The sequence below is a fragment of the Rhinolophus hipposideros genome (assembly GCF_964194185.1).
Source record: "Rhinolophus hipposideros genome assembly, chromosome: 5".
In the NCBI taxonomy this organism is placed as follows: Eukaryota; Metazoa; Chordata; class Mammalia; order Chiroptera; family Rhinolophidae; genus Rhinolophus; species Rhinolophus hipposideros.
In genome coordinates, this window is record NC_138051.1 from 97929608 (window position 1) to 97949200 (window position 19593).

At 59.3% G+C, this 19593-nt stretch overlaps 1 protein-coding gene across 3 annotated transcripts in view; it reads right to left on the bottom strand.

The window, feature by feature from the left end:
- Nucleotides 1-493: 493 nt before the first annotated feature.
- CCDC85C (coiled-coil domain containing 85C) overlaps nt 494-19593 on the bottom strand; it is a 76395-nt gene continuing 57295 nt past the window's right edge. The window contains exons 3-8 of one of the 3 annotated variants that reach the window (XM_081047687.1): nt 14121-14156; nt 12016-12051; nt 10413-10520; nt 5293-5388; nt 4422-4520; nt 494-3707 (exon numbers count right to left, since the gene is read on the bottom strand). In XM_081047687.1, the coding sequence (XP_080903813.1) occupies nt 3618-3707; nt 4422-4520; nt 5293-5388; nt 10413-10520; nt 12016-12051; nt 14121-14156 (465 nt within the window). In that variant the 3' untranslated portion in view covers nt 494-3617. The remainder of the gene's footprint in view (nt 3708-4421; nt 4521-5292; nt 5389-10412; nt 10521-12015; nt 12052-14120; nt 14157-19593) is intronic. The other 2 variants (XM_081047688.1, XM_081047689.1) reach the window with 2 other exon arrangements.

The following is a 19593-nucleotide window of genomic DNA, read 5'->3' on the forward strand; positions in this document are numbered from 1 at the left end:
ACCTTGGTTACAAACAAGGCCGTCCAAATACAGTCAGTCGTGAAACCTGTGTCTGTCGCGGCGGAAGGGGGCTGGGGCCTGAAGCACATCTGCCTCTGGCCCCGGGGCCGACGGGAGGCATGGGGGGACACTGCCCAGGGGCCTCACCGCCGGCCAGAGCTCACTCACCCCCATCTCCCGGGAAGCACCCTTGTGGACCAGCCTTCCACGACCTGTGCCTGCTTGGCTTTCTTCAGAGGAACCAGGAGTTGCAAACCACTTTGGAACTGTCAGCTGTGTAGCTGCATAGACACAGGTTCCGGGGTTAGACAAGTGTTTGCATTTGAAGTTCTTTCCATCTCTGGCCCGTGGCCAGGCGGACGCCACTCGACTAGCCGTTAGCGGTCTCCACCGCACCCACCCAGCTGACTCCCCGTGGGAGGCGTTCGCAGGGGCCACAGCCCTGTGCCCCGGCATCCCTGCCACCCAAGACAAGCACTGTGCACCCACCACGGAGGCTTGCAAAGAGCCTTTATTTATCTAGCGCAAAGTATACACTATCACAATCTTCTGGTGCTCCTTTTACTAAAATAGTTCAAATCAGTGTTTTTACCACACTATCAAAAGGTTCTATTTCTTTTTCTCTCCCCAAATGAAAGTGGTTCAATAGAAGGTAGAAACGGGCACAGCAGTCCACAGCCCCCAGCTCTGCCCGGAGCCGGGAGGGGCTGGCCCAGCTCTCAGGCGGTCACGTCCTACAGAAAATAGAGCATGGCTGCCGGCGGGGACAGGGACCAGAGTTCCAGCCCATTCCAGAAAGCAGCAGATTCTGGCCCCACAGTATGAAAAATATACACCTCTACCGCTCTGCAGTCATGCATTGTTTGTTTCTTTAAAAAAGAAAAAGAAAGAAAAAATCAGTAGTATTTTGTTTCCTCTCAAGTTTTCTAGGAAAAAAAAATGAAAGGTCACTTTTTTCTCTTTAAACACTGATGTGTAGCTAATCAGATAAAAATGTGCCACCCTAGAAAATGTGCTCAGCAGATTTCAATTCCAGGCTAGAAGGGTGGTCTGCGTCACAGTGGGAACTGAAGCCACAGCACAGGTGTCACACTGGCTTCAAGAGCTAGAATCAGAGTATTTGCAGAGGAGGAAAGGGACCTTTATGAAAGGACACCGCGTCCAGCAACACGTCCTCCCCACCAGGACCTTTGGGAGCTAAGGCTCCAGAGGGGAGGAGAGTCACCCAGTGTCACCCTCCGCATCTCCTGTTCGTGGCAGAGCTGGGACTCCCCTGAGCTGGCCTTTAACTGCCCCCATGGTGAGGTCCCTCTGCACCCCTCCAGCCTGTGGGCTCCCCCCACAACAGTGCATTGTATCCTGTGTGGGGTCAGGCAGAGGCGCTGCTGGCTTTGTTTTTTTAACAGCTTACTACACTAGTGAGATGACTGTCACAGGGACAGTTGTGTCCTAGATAGCCATCCCTGTTCAGTGTTGGCTCAGGGACAGGAGCCGTCTCCCGGCTCGTTCTGCCTCCATGGCAGACAGGAAGGTTCTGGCAGACCCCTGGACACCACTGCAGCCTTAGGGACAGGGTCACTTCCCTCCAGTGGGGAAGGTCCTTTTGAGGCTGTTCTTCCCAGGGTCAGTTTGCAGGAGGTCTGCAGATACGAGGAGCCCTGCCTTATTGCTTATTTTCAGTTGTGGCAAAGCCAATGACCCAAACATGACACGTGGGCTCCCAGATGTGGTTCCCACCCAAAGTGGATCCATCCACCCTCAGATGCTCTGTGGTTCTTTGGACTCCAAGACCAGAGGGGGCCTCTGCCCCCAGCTCCCTGCCCACTGGGGCAGGAATCACCCAGTGCCATGACCAAGAATGTTCACCCCACTGCCAGTGCACAGCCTGTGACAGGGAGATCACACCTGCGGCGACGGCAGCTGCCTTCCAGAAAGGGCCCATAGATCCTGTAACACCTAGGGCAAGGGGAACGTGCCTGTCGCCGTCGGCAGTACCACTTAGCCTTCCCTGGGCACAAGGAGGGCCACAGGCTTTCCCCTGAGCGTGGATGACCCAAGGGTGCCAATGGCAAATAGGTGGGAAGCAGGGCAGCCCCTCCTGTCCCCTGCCTGGTCCCCACCCCTCAGCTGGGCCTGGACGAGCTCCGCCCAATGCAAAGACAACCTCGGGCTCTGCAAATGCTGGCTGCGTGAGACCGCACGCAGCCCTCAGTCCCGCTGCGCGAGGGACTCCACAGTAAGGGGACAGCATTCTCGGGGGCCTATCTGCCTGCCTTCCAGGTTCTGGTAACCTGCCACAGATCTAACCCCTCTCGGCCTCATTTTCCTCATGTTTTTAAGTTTATATACCGCACTTTACAGTTTCTACATGGTCATTTACACTGACGGTCTCATTTGATCCCCAGAGCACTTCAAGGAAGGCCTCATGGCCCCATTCTACAGCAGAGGACACTGAGGCTCAGAGCGCAGGGACTGCACCCGATGAGGCAGCAAATAGCAGAACTCAGCTGGGGCCTCAGCTCCCCAGCCCCCAACCCCGTGGCCGCTCCCGCAGGTGGACGCCAGCGGCTCACATGCTGTAAACAAGGACACAGGCCGGTGACGGCTGACGGCCTCTAACCATGAGTACGCTGAGGCTCCTGAGACCTCATTTTGCACCAGGGGCCTAGACAGGCTGAGTGACTTGCTAAAGGTCACACAGCAAGTGAAAGCCAGAGCCAGGTCAGGCTCCTTCCAAGGAGGGCAGAACTTGTCACTGTGGCCCAGCGGCTCTGTCCACAGTGCCCCAGGATGGACCAGGGTCTGGGGGGCCCAGCCGTGGCCCAGTGCTACCCATCCGGGAGAGGCACATGCGCTCAGCCCAGGGACCCTGCCCTTGGCCTGCTACGTCCCTGGCCCATCATGGGACCCACGGAAATGAAGATGCCTCAGACACTGGGCAGGAGGGGCTGGAAAGGGCACAAGCTGGCAGCGGGCGGGGCGCTACTGCAGAGGGGGAGGGGAGGGGTGGAAGCATGACTCTGAAAACAAGTGGCAGCTGGCAGCAGGGGCACTGGGCAGCGGGGCCAGAGGAAGAGCCTCAGGAGCCTCTGGCCGGCCACGGACAAGGGTCTCTCGTCTGCCTCCCGGGACCCAGTGCTTGGGGAGCCCACGTTCAGGTCACAGCAGGTGGGGGATAAGTGGTGTCCCCAGCGTCAGTTCCAGCTGCCTGTGGCCTCTGTCCAGTGCGGGTGGCAGCCAGGGGACGGAGGGATTGCTGAGGTGCCCCTCCAGCAAGGGCTGGGAATGGCCTGGCATGGTTCCTGGGCCTGGCATCAGAGCAACCTTCGGTTCTCGCCAGTGGAGCCTGAAGCCCGGGCCCTGGGGCGGGAATGGTGCTGTCCGGGCCACTTGGCTGCAGGAAACAGCCGGCAGCTTCTCGTCTCCCGTTTGCTGGTGTGTGAGACGTGGGAGGTGGAGGCCGGCCAGCAGTATGTCGGGCCCATGGCAGCCGGGCCACGGCAAGCAGCGTCCTATGTACAGTTCATAACACAGAAGAAGACAGTGGCTGGGCCACAGGGCCTGCCACTGCCTCTGGGGACCTCGGGCAGGGACAGTCCACGTCCACAGAGGAAGCCCTACAAGGGCCCCTTGAACTGGTTCCCAGACAGGTGCTGCCGGATGGAGGGCTTGGAGCTGGCGGCATCCCCCAGTTTTCTCCAGACCACCTGCGGGCAGAGGAGAGACGTGAATGGCAGGCCCACCGAGCCCGCCCGCTGGCCTGTGCACACATTCTGCCTCATTGCTCTTCAAAGTCACTACATCCCCAGAGCCACGGGCCAGGAGGGGAAACTGAGGCCCGGAGACACTCAGACTAGGTCTTTGCACATCCACTCTCACGGCCACCCCTGCCATCCTGAGCAAGTCACCCCTGGGGTGCAGGCTCGGCCTTGCGGCTGTCCAGTGAAACCCATGGACTCAGGAGGGGGCATGAGGGAGTTCAGAAGACCCACCCCACAGGGGGCCCTGGTTCAGCCCCTGTGAGTCACCCTCTCCTGCTGGCCCTACCAGGGTCCAGAGGAGGCCCGTGTCAGTGGGTTGGGTCAGAGGCAGGTTCTCCCATCCCGGCAGCCTCAGCCTTGCAGGCTGTCAGCGTGGAGGGTCCTGCCTGCACCCCCAGTCTGAGCACCTGTGCGCCCACCAGGGGCACCAGCCAGCTGGGAGGCCGGGAGCCAGACACCTGGGACCGGGGCAGAGGGTGAACAAGACCAGTCCTGGGGGTCCGCGGGGTGCACTCCCGGGGTGGACAGAGACCAGGGACCCCATTCTCTGGCAGTGGGGTGAGTCCAGGCCGGGGCTCCCACCCCCCCAGGTCACCTGACCCACTCTGCCAGGGTCAGGTCAAGGCCGTGGCCCCGCCCCCAGCTCGCCAAGTGCCTCACGTTGCACATCTCACGGACGATGGCCTTCTCCTTCTCGCTGAGGTCCTCCTCACAGCGGTCCTGGAGCTGCCGGTCCAGGTTCTCGTGGACCTCCAAAACCTGCAAGGCACAGGTCCAGGTCAGGGCAGAGGCCACCAGGTGGGCCTTGCCCTGCTGCAAACGGGAGCCGAGGACGCTGAGCCGCTGGGCCCCAGGGTCAGGGATGTGGAGAGGCCTGAAGGGCAGGTCGTCCTTCGTCACTCTGTGTCCTCTCACCCCAGGGACACTGCAGACACCACACGAGGGAAGCCGCACTGGGGGCAGAGCTGAGGATGGGTCGGCTGGGACCACCCTCGGACAGCTGGACTCACTCCAACCCCGGGCCCCCACTTGTGCTTACTGAGCAGGACTGAGGACCCTTCACTGCACACAGGTAAAGGGATGAGGGGCGCAGCGGAGGGAGATGTGCCCCAGGAGAAAGCACCACCTCGTCGAGACGTGCCCCTGGCGGCCCTGAGGCGAGGCAGCTGCGCCTGGAGGACAGGCTGGGCCTGGGAGGCCTGGGCTATAGTCCTAACCCGAGTCCTGGCCGTGCCTCTCACCTTGAGGGAGTGCCTGCCCTCCCCCACCCCCCAGGCCTCAGTTTCCCCAGTTGCAGGCATGGCAGACTTGATACTGGCTACCACCATGTGGCACCTCTGAGTCCCTCCTCTACAGTGCTCCAGGCGGTCACAGCCATCCAGTCCCCCACACAGATGAAAGCCCCACCCTGCTGCTCAGATGCCCCCAGAGAGGGCAAACGTGGGCTCCAAGGTCCCACGTCCCGCAGGGCCCCAGGGAGCGGGCTCCTGAGGCAGGGGAGCTGGGCAGGTGGGCAGGGCCTGGCCCTCACCTTCATTGCATGCACGACAGCCTCGGGCTTCTGTCCTGAAGGGCTGTAGCCGGCGGAGGGGGGCGAGGGCAGCTCAGGTACCGGGCAGGCCGGGCCCTGTGGGAAGGAATTCCGCAGCTTAGCTCACCCTGAGTGGCTCTCAGGAGGCAGCCACAGGTGTGACCAGCGCTGAGCCAGGTCCCTGATTCTATGGGGCCAGGGGCCAGGCAGGAGGAAATGGGGGTGGGTGTTGGGGGAGAGGGGCAGGTGTGAGGGCCAGGCCAGGGCCAAGGGCCAGCGCCTCCAGCCACCATGCCCAGCAGGCTCCTCACATAGAACACATGGAAGGAAGCACGTGCCACTCAGGGCAGAGACACACAAAGGTCACCGGCAAACGCCAGGCGGCTGGACTCCGAAGCCCCTCACACTCTCCATTTCACCCAGTGTGTGATTCAACTCCACTCCACCCCCAGGACTGAGTCTCTTCCAGGCCCGAACCCTGCCTCCCAGCCCTGTGCAGCCACCTGGCCACCTAATTCAGCAAACACTCTAACTGGTAACTCGCACATCAGCCTGGGGTCGGGGGGTGGAGAGGACGAGCCAGGCAAGGAGGGGAGCCAGACTCCCAGCACCCCACCCGCCTACGGCAGAGGCCGAGTGTCTGCCCAGGGCCCTCCAGTTTCTCCCCATAAGGGTCACTGGCCCAAGTCAGGGTCAGGGTGCCTTAGGCTGCAAGGGAACCCTGGGACTCAGGGCCCCACTGTAGGAGCCCACAGATGAGGCCTGGAGGGTGGAACCCCAGGGGCCAAGAGGAGCCAGCAGGTCAGAAGACGCTGGGAGTGGGCCTAAGGGGAACCGGACAGAAACATACAGAGTGCCCCAGCGAGCCGGTGAGCACTGATCAGGGATAAGCTCTCCAAGCCGGGGTTCTCGGAGGCCCTGCCCTCTCTGAGTCTCTGTTTGCTTCGCATCAATGGGCCCCATGACTCCTCCAGCGTCTGGGCAGATGTGGTGAGCTTGGCTAAGGATCCCGCCCATCCAGGCTGCACTGTGCAGAAACCATCATGGCCCAGAACCTTCTGCCCAGCAGCCAAGGCCCCTGCACCCTCCTCATCTGCCTGCCCAGCCTACACCTGCTTCCAGGGCCTCCACGGAGGCCAGGCCCCACAGCCTTGGGGTCAGGGAAAGCTGGGCTTGGGCAAGGCTCTGCTGGCTGTGACTTGAGGCAGGAACCCGACCACGCTCCCTGGGTTCCCTCATCTGGACAACAGAAAGGGTCCCTGTGTCCCAGGGTGTGTGCAGAGCTCTGGGACACTGCCCAATGGCTGTTCCCCTAACCACCCCAGGCTGCCCAGCCCCTGGTGCCCAGGCCAGGTATGTCATGTGGGGGAACCAAAAAGATCTGGGGGAGCTGGGGGCAGGTGGAAAGCGGGCCACACGCATAGGTGCAACTACATGAGGCAGAAGGCTGCACTCCCCTCACTGGCCAGGAGGGGGCGACAGCCACACACGTACTGCCAGAGTGCCTGGCCCTTGCCACCTCTGGACTCCTGTCCTGTCTGTACCTGGGGCTCCCTGAACTACCTGCTGTGTAAGGGGGCTGACTCCCCGAGCAAAGGAAGGAGGAAGCCAGGAGTGGCCGGGGAAGGCAGTGCGACACAGCCCTTTCCTGGCCCGCCTCACCAGGCTGCCAGTGAGTGTGGCGACGGTATCCTGCAAAGGAAGCCACCACTGGACAAATAACACGTACAAGGAGCAATGGCATGTAGTCAGGACTGCCACCTCATGGCCATTCCCCAAGCAGAGCTCACCGGAAGGCCTCCTCATGGCGGGGCGGCCACAGGGTAGTCAGTGACACCTCCTGCTTCCTCTGCCCACTGCGTGGTTACCACGACCCTCTAGGCAGATGCTACGTTTTTACATCCCCATTTTACAGGTGAGGAGGGTGAGGCTGGATGACTTGCCACGGCCAAACACCTGGTAAACAATGGGGCTGGGCCTCGAACCCGAGCCTGTAGGACTCTAGGGTCGATGCCTAAAGTGGGGAGACCAGCATATACCCAAGAACTGAAAACCTATGTCCCCACAAATACCTGTCCAGGCCTGTGCACAGCACACTAGTCCCATACAAAACATGGGAACAATCCAAATGCGTAGCAACGGTGAACGGATAAACAAAATGTGAGTCCACACAGTGCAACATTATTCGGCAGGAAAAGGGAGTGAAGCCCTGATCCATGGACCTCGAAGACACTGCCACAGTGACAGAAGCCAGCCACAAAGCACCGGTCGTTTATCCGAGGACTCCTTGTACGTGAAATGTCCGGAATAGGCAACCTGTAGGGGCAGAACGTCCACTAGCGGTTGCCAGAGCTGGGAGGAGGGAGACTGCGGAAGGATGGCTTATGGGACGGGGTTTCTTTGGTGAGTGATGAAATGATCTCATGATGATTGCACAAACCTGGGAATACACTAAAAACCACTGAATTGTATGCTGAAAAATAAAGTTAATTGATAAAACAGTGGGGAGACCAGCTTCCCTGGGGAGCGGTCAAAAAGCCTTGACCTCCTCACAGAAGGCTGATGGGTACAAACCTCCTCCCTCTGCTGACAGCTCCTCCCATGGGGCCCTGAGTCCAGAGTCCAGCCGGGGTCTTCCTGCAGCCCAAGGCAGAAGCCCTGTACCCTGCCCCACAGCCACCTGGGCCAGGGACCCTTGTGGGGGAGAAGCTGGGGAGAGCCTGGGCAGACACTCAGCCTCTGACATAGGTGGGCAGGGGGTGAGCGAAGTGGGTAGGTATGGAGGTGGGGATGTTGGGGACAGCCAGCCTGGCAGGGACAGCGTGTCCCCATCACAGAGTCACCTGTTTCCCCTGGGGACCCTCAGACTCATGGACTGTCTGCCCTTGCCACCCCCTGGGATCTACAGGCAGCTTTACAGAGGACATGCCCAGGTGTGGAAGAGCCTATGCTCTCCGCAGGGTCCAAGCAGAGAGGGTCCTGCCACACAAGCCCTCATCTCCCTATGGACCCACGTGCCAGACACAGGCTGTCCAGGACCCAGCAAAGGCGTGGTACCTGGGAACATCCTGGCCTCAGCCTCCGCCTCGGCCCTGGCCCCTCCCTGCCACCTCAGCGGCCTTCACGGCTGCCTCTCCCACAACACCCGACCCTCTCCACCCTCCCCAGGGACCTGCCCCAGCCTCAGTAGAACCTCATGCTGGCTCCTGGCCCCCAGGCACTAGCTGGGCGACCCTGGCAATCCACCCCGCGCCCATGAGCCACGGCGCCCTCTGCTCCCATCCTGTGGGCCTGGCCCATCACAGCAGCCAGCTGGCTTCACAGCACTGAGAGGGCTTCGGGACACAGCACGCCATCGCTGTTAGCCCTTAGGGTTCCCACAGGCGACCAGAATGACTGAGGGGGCAGGGGGAATGAAGGAATGGAGGAGCCACCCTGCGGGCGTCACCAGCATCTCAGGGCCCTTCCTCATGAAACAACAGGAGCCTCATTTGGCCACAAGCTCCTGGATAAATATTTGGATTATCTGCTGTCAGTGGGTCGTGCACGGCGTCAGCAGCTACATTCCTAGAGAAGGTGCGAGGGCCTCAGAAGAGAAACAGACACTCGGCCGGCAGCCAGCGCTGCGCCACCCACGTCTGCCAGCGCGAGGGCCAGGCTTTGCTCATCGTGCTCGCTGGCGGGGTGCAGGGGAGACGGCAGGACCAGGACCCTGGGGCGAGAGTCCAGGCCCACCTGCCCACCTTGCAGGTGACCTCAGGCCAGCCCTGTTCCATGGGGACAGTCAGGGTCCCTGCCTGCTGGGGCCGGTGTGTGTGGAGAGCGTCCTGCAGAGCACTGCATGTAGCAGACACTCCATGCACTGGTCATTCTTGTTTCAATCGTCTCAGAGCTCAGAGAGCTCACAGACAGTGGTGCTTAGCACATTCACAGATGCGGGCTGTCGTCACAAGAGAACATTTTCTTCTCTCCCAAAAGAAACCCCGCACCTGTTAGTAATCCCTCCACACTCTGCCCCCCATCAGCTCCTGGCATTCACTCGTGTGTTCTCTGCCCCTAGAGCTCTACCGTGTTTCCCCGAAAATAAGACCTAGCTGGACAATCAGCTCTAATGCATCTTTTGGAGCAAAAGTTGATATAAGACCTGGTATTGATATTTTATTATATTATATTGTTATGTTATATTATACCTGGCCTTATAGTAAAGTAGGACCTGGTATTATATTACTATTATATTATATTATATTATATTATATTATATTATATTATATTATATTATATTATATTATATTATATTACATTACATTACATTACATTACATTATACCTGGTCTTATAGTAAAATAAGACTGGGTCTTATATTAATTTTTGCTCCAAAAGACGCATTAGAGCTGATTGTCCGGCTAGGTCTTATTTTAGGGGAAACACGGTATGTATTCCACACAGCATGTCACCCAGGTATGATGGAGGCATTTACCCCCAGGGAGCAGTCCGGAGCTGGCTGCCCACGTGGCAGAGAGCTGGCCCCGCGCCAGCCCTTCCTTTCCCATCAGGGCAGGTCAGAGCCCAGGATAACCCTCTGTGGATAACTGAAGCACACAATCCACAAACGTGAGCTCCTCCCCACCCTCAGTTACAAGGCCTGGGGTAGTGACCCCACGTACATACACGCAGCCCCAGCCTAACCTCCAGCGCCAGCCAGCATCCTGTCCCCTGTCCCAGGAGTGACAGACACTACAGCGTCGCATAGCGGCACGGCAGCCGGGCCTGAGCAGCCGGACACGGCCCTGCGCTGCCATAACGTCAGCCAGAGTTGGTCCTCCACCTCTAACCACCAGAATGGGCCCTTAAAAGTCTCTTAGGGCCAGTCAAGGAGCCCAGGCCCCTTCCTGGGAGGGTGGAGGAAGAAGGCAAGGAAATGAGGAAGGCCAGACCTTGACCTGCTGCCCTCCCGTGACAGAAACCAACAGTCCCAAACCTGGTTTGGCCAGAGACTGTCCACGGGTCCAGGCAGGTCACTAGCCAGTCTGAGCCTCACCCTTCCACTGAAATGTGGTCCAAGGATTCCAGAGGTGCCAGGTCCACATGGGAGCACTGGGGCTCTGGGATGGGGGCACTTACGTTCTGCAGGGAGTCCTGGTAGGAGGGGGGCAGGCTGGCGAGCTGGGACTCCGAGTGGTACGGGGAGAAGCCTTTCCGCAGCGTCCGGTACTCTCCAGAGCCTGCCTGCTGCAGAGGAGAGTGGGGGCAAGAGGTCAGATGTGAGGGGCCAGGACTGTGCCCCGTCAGGACCGGGACGGTTGCCCCCCACCACCACTGGGGAACAAGACACTCCTACCAGGGCCTCTGAGCTGCTCCCTCCCTCATGGTTGTGGTCTGCTCTGCCACCTGCTTGGACACCCCGCCCATGCACCCTCCCTCTCTCCCCCCACCCTGCTGTAGCCCACTCCATCCCATCCCTGTGGGTGCCATGAGCCACGGGCCTTCCTTTTGCTCCCCACTGTGTTGTACTCATGCTGGCTGAAGAGCTGAAAAAACAGGTGAGTGAATGAGGGTGTGGAGCTCGCCCCTTGACCTTCATTCCTCTGCTCCAGCACCCCCCACTTGGATTCCCCACACCCCTTCTCCTGCCCTGGGGCCATATCCACAGGAAAGCCCCCCCACCTCCCGTGGGTGCTGGGGCTCCCTACAGTGCTCTGCTCAGGGGGTCCATCAGCCTCCAGCGTTGGACAAGAGCTCTGAAATGTGGGCCCTGGGTCTCACCCCTCTGTCTCCTCAGGAACCAGTGCAAGCTGGGCTCATAGCTAATGCCCAGTGCTACTTAGCAAGGGGGAAGAGGGAGGGAGGAGTGAATGAGTGTATGAGTAATGAGTGAGTGAGTGAACAAATGAATGAATGAATACACAGATTTGGTCTTAGGTGGTTTCCTTCAGGGCAAAGCAACCCAACCCCCCAGCCCCAGAAGCTAGGGCTGGGGGCTGGCACCCAGAGAGGACCCAGGGGTCACACTCAGTCCCATACAGGCCTCCTGGTGTAGCTTAGAAGCCACAAGCACACTTTTCTACTTCAAAGGAACTGAGGGAACTCTGCTGGGCAGATAAAATGCAGGGAAATGTCCGTCCCATAAATCAGCAGGCTATAGAGTTACCCAAACAAACCCTGGAGGGGAGGAGGCCAGCTGGGGCAGGGCAAGGGTGGGGGCAGAGCTGGGGCAGGGGTAAGGGGGGGCAGGGGCTGGGACAGGGCTGGGCTGGGAGCCCCTCCTGCTGCTCAGCACCCTCTCATGGTGGCCCCCAAAGTGTGGCAAGGTCTTACCAGGTAGACCTTGGGCACGGCCCAAGAACTTAACATGGGACGGCCGTGCCCCTCACCAGTGGGTGAGCCGGAGGCATGACAGCCCACACAACCTCAGTCCCCCTGGCCCAGCCAGGGCTCCAATCAGGGTGAGCCCCTACCACCAAAAAGAAGAAGAGGCCGCAGCCCCTGCCCCCTCCCACCCAGCACTCACTCGGCCCCCCACCCCCATGCACATCCCCACTCCTGGGCTGCTGTGCTTCCTGGGGGGTCACTCTCAGTTCCTTAAGAGGCAAAAATCCCGAGCCAAGTTATTTTCCTGGCCAGGTCTCCATGACGGCTACAAAACCTTCCCCAACAGCGAGTACACTGGGTTGTGAACCCAGACACACTGAACGTCCACACCCAGTGACACAGAACGCTCACCTACCTGTTCTCTGACACCATTCTGCAGGAACACTCCTACCTGCGGTGCCAGGTAGGCAGAGAAAGTTAAAAGACCAAATGGAAGGCCCAGCCAGGCCCAACACACACACACACACACACACACACACACACACACACAGCCACAAGGCCAGGGATTTGAGCCTCTGCTCTCCCCCACCAACCCCTGGACCAGGACAGCTGGGCACTGCCCTGCTCTTAGGCACACACCATTCTGCCCTGGGCTGAATGTCACCTCCTCCCAGCTTCTCTGGTCCTGGACCAAACGGACGCTGAGGCAGCCCAGAGCCCACAGCCCACGGCTGCTACCAAAACACTGCTTTGTGTCGCCTCCTCCCTCCCCCAGACAGCTCCCTGGGAGGAGGTGTGCGTGTGGGGAGGGGAGTTTCTTAATTAGCAGCATGCAGTCCCCACCCTTGCCTTCGGGGATCATCTATAAACATTTGCCTGTCCACAGAACTTCATTAGCAAGCCTCAAAGCTGGGGGAGGGGGGAGACACAATCTCTCATTAGGGGCAACGTGACTAATGACGCTAAATGAGGAGCCATAATTGCACTTAAACCCAAATTAAAAATCCTGGTGTTTGCCTGTTGGTGCCCTGGAAGAAAGAAGTCACCAGGTTTTCATTGCTGAGGGAAGGGAGCTCACGAGGCCTTCAGGGCGGCTGGGCCTGCACCTCGGGGCATGGGGGCACTGCCGCTCCCCAGGGAAGACACCTGCCCACCTGCAGTCTCCCTACCTAATGCAGGAGAAGGGCCTGGCACACACAGCGGGGCTGAAACAGGGTTTCCCGAATCCTTAAAAGGGAAGGTAACAAGATCCGGCCCTGCACACACAGCACTGCCCTTCCACTCTGCCCAGCCCCCACCCCCCAAGGCCAGCGAGAGTTCTAGTCCCTGAAGGGGAGACCCAGGAGGCTGCAGGGCCCCCCAGGCCACTGTTAGGACGCCCAGGCTTTGTCCTGGGCCGTGACCAACGCTCAGAGCTGGCTGGCCACAGATTCCACAGGCCAACTCCAGCCTCTCTGGGCCTCTGTGGTGCTATGGGCGTGCCACCACCTTTCCTGGGGGACACCCCTGGGTACAGCTCGGAGACCTGCCAGAGGGTGCTGAACAGAAACAGGCCCAGGGCAGGACACGGAGAAAAGGAGGCCATACCCACCTCCTTGGCCTGGACACTGGCGCTCCTTGTCTGGGGGGCCAGCAGCTGTGGGCTGGCCTGCTGGCCCCCTTTCAGGGTTTGCTCAGGGACAGCCATTCCCACCCCTCCTTCCTGCTCCCAAAGGGCTTGGGGCCCATGAATAGGACGTCTGCTGGAGCACTTTCCTGCTCAAGAAGCACCTACTGTTGCCCCCAGCACCTGACCGCAGGTGGGGGCTCGAGGCTGAACAGTGACACTGCTGCCCAGTAGCCTGCCCACAGGTGTCTGCTCGAACTGTCAGGCCCAGGGCCTGGGCCGATTTGCATGCAGCGACCAGGGGCAGCACCCGCTCAGAGGGGGCCATCCTGATGCAGGGAGGGGTGAGCGTCTCAGAACAGGGCTTGTGACACTTACTAGCACTGCTTTCCAAAACCCTAACACACCTACCTACTGGGGGGGTAGGGGAACAGGCAGGGCTGCGGGGAGGGTGAGGGAGCTGAGCACTGAGCCCCAGGGGCTCTTCCTTCCCCAGGCAGCCCCAAGGACCTCGCTCAGGGGCCTGGGCCAGCCAGCAGCCACCACTAAGTCAAGCGGCCTTGGCAAACGCCTCCTCCCACCTTGTACCTCAGGGTTCTCACCGCACAGTGGGAACCACAGCGACTAAGCCTGCTGACCTCCCAAGTGGGGCGGGTCCAGTCAGTGGGTGAGAAGAACCTGCTCTTTTCCTGTCGTTTTGTTACACTGGAAATTGACACCAGCTCAGAGATAGGGCAGGTCCCAGGAAGACTCTAAAGGCAGGACCAGGGCACCCTGGGTGGTGGTCAGCTCCCAGAAAGGGACGGGAAGGGCCCACGTGAGGGGACCCCGAGCAGACAGAGCAGCACACAGCACTCAGAGCAGCCCGCCCCACCCCAAACACCACTGCACACCAGTCCCACCCACGGCTCTACCTGAAGCCAGCTTCTCTGGATGCAGGGCTGGGGCAGCTGCAAGGGAAGACGAGCAGTGTCACCCACCAAACGCCACTCACGCCCCTTACCAGTCCCCCTACCCTGGACACCTTGGCCGGAGTGGTGTCACCACATCTCAAACTGGGGTGGCGGGTTCCAAACACCCCCCCCAGGAGCCCCCCATTTTTAAAACTCCAGATTTCACAAGGACTGACAGCATCTGCACACCCTGGCGCGGGGCACTACCCCCTTGGCAGTCCTCCCTAAGGCTCACCAGAACGCAGCTGTCGTTCGGCAGAAAAGCAGCCCTTCTGAGAGGCCGCGGAGGGGTGCACGGGCCTGGCGACACCCCAGATCCCAGCCAGTGGGGAGAGGCCAGGTCCGGACGCACTCCCTCTGGCCTCTGCTCTGGCCTCAAGGTCCTCACCAGAGCAGACCGGTGCCAACCAGATTCACTTTCTCTTTAATTTTAAGAGAACTCATTTGCAGGCCGTTATGCACACGGCTATGGGCCCAGTGGGTTCTTCCTAATAAGTCCTCCGATCAGGCAGTGGAGATCCCACGTGTGGTTAATGTGTGGCCAATATCACTCATCCACCGCTGGCACTGCTCCCCTACTCCCCACGCAATTTCTGGCCCTAAGTCCCATTGTTCAAGCTCGGTGTGTGCGCGGCTCAGGGCCTGGAGCGGTGACTGACAGGTAGCACGGGGACCAGGCCTCGTCCATCACAATGACCGCAGCACCTCACGGTCCAAGGAGGAAGGACGTAGGCACAGACTTGCAGATGCAAACACCATCGTGGCTGGGTGGGTCTGAGCAGCCCACCCACTTCTCACATCTCTGCTTGCACATAAATTGGGGTCTCAAAGGACACGGCTGCCGGGTGGCCCACAGGCGAGATCACGGTGCCTGACCCATAAGCCTCACCGCTGGCCAGCCCTGGGCCTCAGTATTTTCCATGATTTGCCCTTTAATCCCGGGGCAGGCACCACTAATGTCCTCATTTTGCACATGGGAAAATTGAGGCACAGAGAGGCTAAGCCACTGGCCCAATGTCACCCAGCTGGTAAGATGGCCCTTCAGGGGTTTGAACCTGACCCTCTGGCTTAGAGACCTGGGCTTGGCCTCATGCCCTGCTGACTCTCACCCAGTGTGTAGCTCACAGAGGCCACCGGTTAAGCCTTTGGCAGAGGGGGTAGGGATGGAATTACAACTCCATTCCCACCCATGTTGCTAGACTGACCTTCCGCTCGGGTACTGGAAAGAGGGTTCCGTCCTGGGCTGCAGGAGAGGCTGGACCCGTTCGAAGGTTCTGCTAACGAGGCACTTAAAGCCCTCTAGAGACCACAATGCCCGTGACAAAGGGGGCGGGGACACGACGGCCTAGCCCAGACACCAAACGGGCAGAGCAGGGACGGCCCAGACCTTGTCGCCAAGGCAAAATGTCACAGAAGACCCCAGCAAGTTGAACTGCCACAGAAGAAATGCCATGGGGCCAACATGTCCGGAGGGCTTGAGCAAGGGAGCCCACCCATCAGAACAGCCTGTCTTTCTCAGGGACTCAGGAAAGCGAATAGGGGCATCAGTGATGGGCTTAGATGGTAGCAGCCTGGATGGTTCAAAACTCAGACAAAGGACAAACAGGAGCGGTTCATTTGGGGACGGGCCAGTCCAAGACACTGGCTGGGTGGGCACAGTCTGCCAGACCTTGAAATTTTCCGGGTCCTGGGACCAGGCAGAGGTGAGAAGGTCAGCCATGGCCTAGCATTCCCCAGGTGCTGGGTTCCATTCAGTGCCGCACGCAGCGTGGTGGACTCACCATCATCCCTGCCTTACAGGTAAGAAAACCGAGGTACCGGGACACACGGAATTTCACCGAAAGCCACACAGCCAGTAAAGCCACTTTCTTATACCATTAGGCCAACGACAGCACTGCTGCAGGCTGAACTGTGTCCCCACTCCCCACTCGTAGGTTGATGTCCTAACCCCGAGGAATGTGACCTATGTGGAGATGGGTCTTTACAGACGTGATCACGTGAAAGTGAGGTCCTCAGGGTGGGCTCTAATCCAACATGACTGGTGTCCTCATAGAAAGGGAAAACTGGGACACTACATACAGAAGGAAGACATTTACATACAGGGAGGAGATGGGCGTCTACACGCCAAGAAGAGGGGCCTAGGACAGACCCTTCCCTCCCAGGCCTCAGAAGAAAGCAACCCTGCCTTCATCTTGGGCTTCTGGCCCCTGGAACCATGAGAGAATACATTTCACTCGTTTCAACTGCCCAGCATGTGGTTCTTTGTTATGGCAGCCCTTGCAAACAAATAGTCACCCATGCCAGGAAATCCCGCTCCACCAGGCCTCAGTTTCCCCATCAGTTTTCCCCATGTGCTTGGTGTAAATCCTGGGGTCACTTCCAACTTGAGCGTTCAGCCACCGACTGTGGCACAGCAGGATGGGGGAAAGAGCAGACAGGGGTGAGGAGGAGGGGGCGGGCAGGCAGGCAGGGGGCTGTTCAGTCACTGGCCTGGACCAATGCCTGTACTCCCCCAGATGGCCGCCTGCTTGCCCAGTGTGACACAGCATTGCAAGCTCCGCGTGCTTTTGTAAAGCTGGCTTCTGGGCACACATAGAGGCTTCATTTATCAGCCCAGCAGGGGAGTGAGCGGAGGGAAAGACAGAGCTGAGGCCCAGCATCAATTATAGCCGCCCCCAACCCAGCCCGGCCGGGCACAGAGAAGCCACAGGAAAAATACTAACGTGTATGGGGGCTTGAGATGAATCATCGCAGAGGAAGCAGCCGTGCTGATGAAATTTTTAAAGCCGACAAGAGAAAGAAAACACGAACTACAATACAGTAACTTAGTCTGTGAACATTCTGGCACAGTTTTAATTAAAGCTATTTGGGAGTTAAATAGAGGCCGTGGGGGGAAGAGGTGGGACAGTGGGAAGCGGGCATCCGCAGAGGCCCGCAGTCCTCCCACCCAAACCCCACAGCCACATCCCCTTAAGACAGTTCAAAGAATAATACTGCTCTCCCCGAGTTTTCACCAACAGGCAGATTCCCCACTTTGCACAGAGCTGGAGGTTTCTGTGCAATTTGATTTCAATGACAAGACTTAAATGCTAGAATCATAAAAATCTCACAAGCCAGAGCTCATGAGGCCAAGGCCAGAATCTCACCCTTTCAAGAGTCCCAAATATGTTCATCGTCACTTGATTACCTCCAAATATGATACACTCACTACCTTATAAAGCAGCTCTCCAATGGTTGAGCAGACCTTCCTCATTCTGGGCAAGAACCAGCCTCCCTTCTTGGCTTAAGACTCTGGGTGGGGGGCAGCCAGGGGCTCCCCAAGATGGACCCACCCAGTCCAGCTATGCTGAGCATTGGAGGTCTGACCACTGAGACCCTGCAGCCCAGTCCTTGAGTAGCGGACAGTCCAGCAGGGGTGAGGGCCAGGCTCCCCAACGGAGGATCCCATTACCCTACCAGCAGAGCAGGCAGCCCACGGGGCTGAGAGCACAGAGCATGAACAAAGCCACTTGGGGGCGGTTGAGAAGGCTGTTGGCAGGAGGTCACACCTGAGCTGGGAGCCCATGACTTGCGAGAGTCCAGGAGGAAGAAGGCTAAACAAACTCCATCTTCCCTGGACTCCACTAGAAAAAGGCCAGTACTCTCCCCATGGGCCAAGCCCTGACCATGAGGCTTGCACCGGCTCTGCTGTCCTCCAGCAGCCCCTTGTACACGTGAGTCCTGCTGGCCGGGAAAGGAGGTGGTCAGGCAGGGACAAGAATGAGACTGGACAGCAAGCTCCCTGATGGCAGGCTCTGCCTGGTCACCCCTGGATCCCCAGAGCCACGCACACAGCAAATGATCAATTACAGTACTGAGTACGTGAGTGTCCATTTTATAGGTGAGTCAACGGACCCTGGGCAATAGGAAGTGGCTTGAGGATCCTGATGAGGCTGGTGCCATCTGAGCCACCCCAGGAATCCAAAGGCAACCTTTGGATTGTGAACTGTCCACAATCTGAACTGTCCAGTTCCTGGTGAACTGTCACCAGGAAGCCCAGGGACAGGGGTGGCCCTTCTCTCACTGTCTCTCTGTCTCTCTCGCCTCCTGCAGGGCTCAGAACAGCCGTGCCCTCCTCCAAGGCCAGCAACGCCCACCCACCTGCAACAGTGAGTGGCAGGGCAGCAGGAGCCCAGTGGGTGACCCTGGAGACACTTGGCCAACGCCACTGGCTCCTGAGTGCTTGTGCCAGATGAGGGCAGTGGGCTTGCAATGCACAGGCCCACGCAGCACAGCGCATGGCGGCCGCCTTCCTGGGATGCTGGGTGTAGCTGACGCCGGCCCCCTGAGACACCGTGGGCAAGGCCCCAGCCCACCAGCAGAGTCCCTGCTGAGGAAGAGACGAGGAAGCAGAGCTGGGTGGCTACCCCCATGACACACGCAAGCACCCATAGCTGCCACCAGAGCAGCTCAGCTTCACCAGGCTTCATTCAAGGAGAAGGAAAAGCTCTACAGAAATAAGATGCTGGAAGCTTCCATACTGTTTGGCCTCTGAATTCCCAGCACTTCACCTGTTCTGGCAATGCACGGAGAAAACCATGTCCTTGCCCCTAAGTTCCAACCGAATCGCCTGCAGCCAGCAAGCCTGGGTCCGGGCAAGGGTCCACTTGCCCCCATCTGACCATGTCTGTGCCCAGCGTGCCTGGCCCAGGCATGGGCACGGGGGTGGAGGGGAAGAACCCTAGCGCTGCTGCCTTCAGGCCGAGGCCCGAGTCTGATTCCTGGGAGCAGTCGGAGCAGGCTGGGGAGGCAGGGGGGCTGGGCAGAGCCACCTGTGCCCAGGCGGCTGCCATCCCCCTAGGCCACAGCCTCCCATCACTGCCCCATCCACCTCTGCATATGTTGGCATGGGGCAAAGGGACACATTGATGGGGGGGCTCCCTTGGGCGGCAGGGAGTGCACAGCAAGGAAAAGAAAGAGCTGCCACTCTGGGACCTATGCGTGTGCACGTTTTCCTCAAGCCCCAGTCCACCGCCTGGAGCGGGTGGCGTGTGTTTTCCCAAATGTGGTCCAGAACAGCAGGACACTCCATCCTTGTGGAAACAGGGCCACAAGCAATGTTCTGATGGACAATGGCACATCACTGCAGTCAGCACCCCAAACCAGCTCTTGGTTCTCATCCCGCTTCTCCCAGGAGCAACGGGACAGAGAACGAGCAGACCGGAGAGACTCGCACGGCCGCCGACCCCACCGGCCTGAGGCTTCAGCTACCAGACGTGGGCCTGGCCTCATGCCGCTGCACATTGGCTGGGGCGGCTCTCTCCCCTACTCGCTGGCCGGGCACCTGCTCCTGAGCCCTACTGCTGCCCCGCCACCCCCATTCCCCTATGTCACTTCCGCCCACAGCTCCCACAGCCCAGCCCAGCCCAGCCCACACCCCTCTTTAGCAACCACG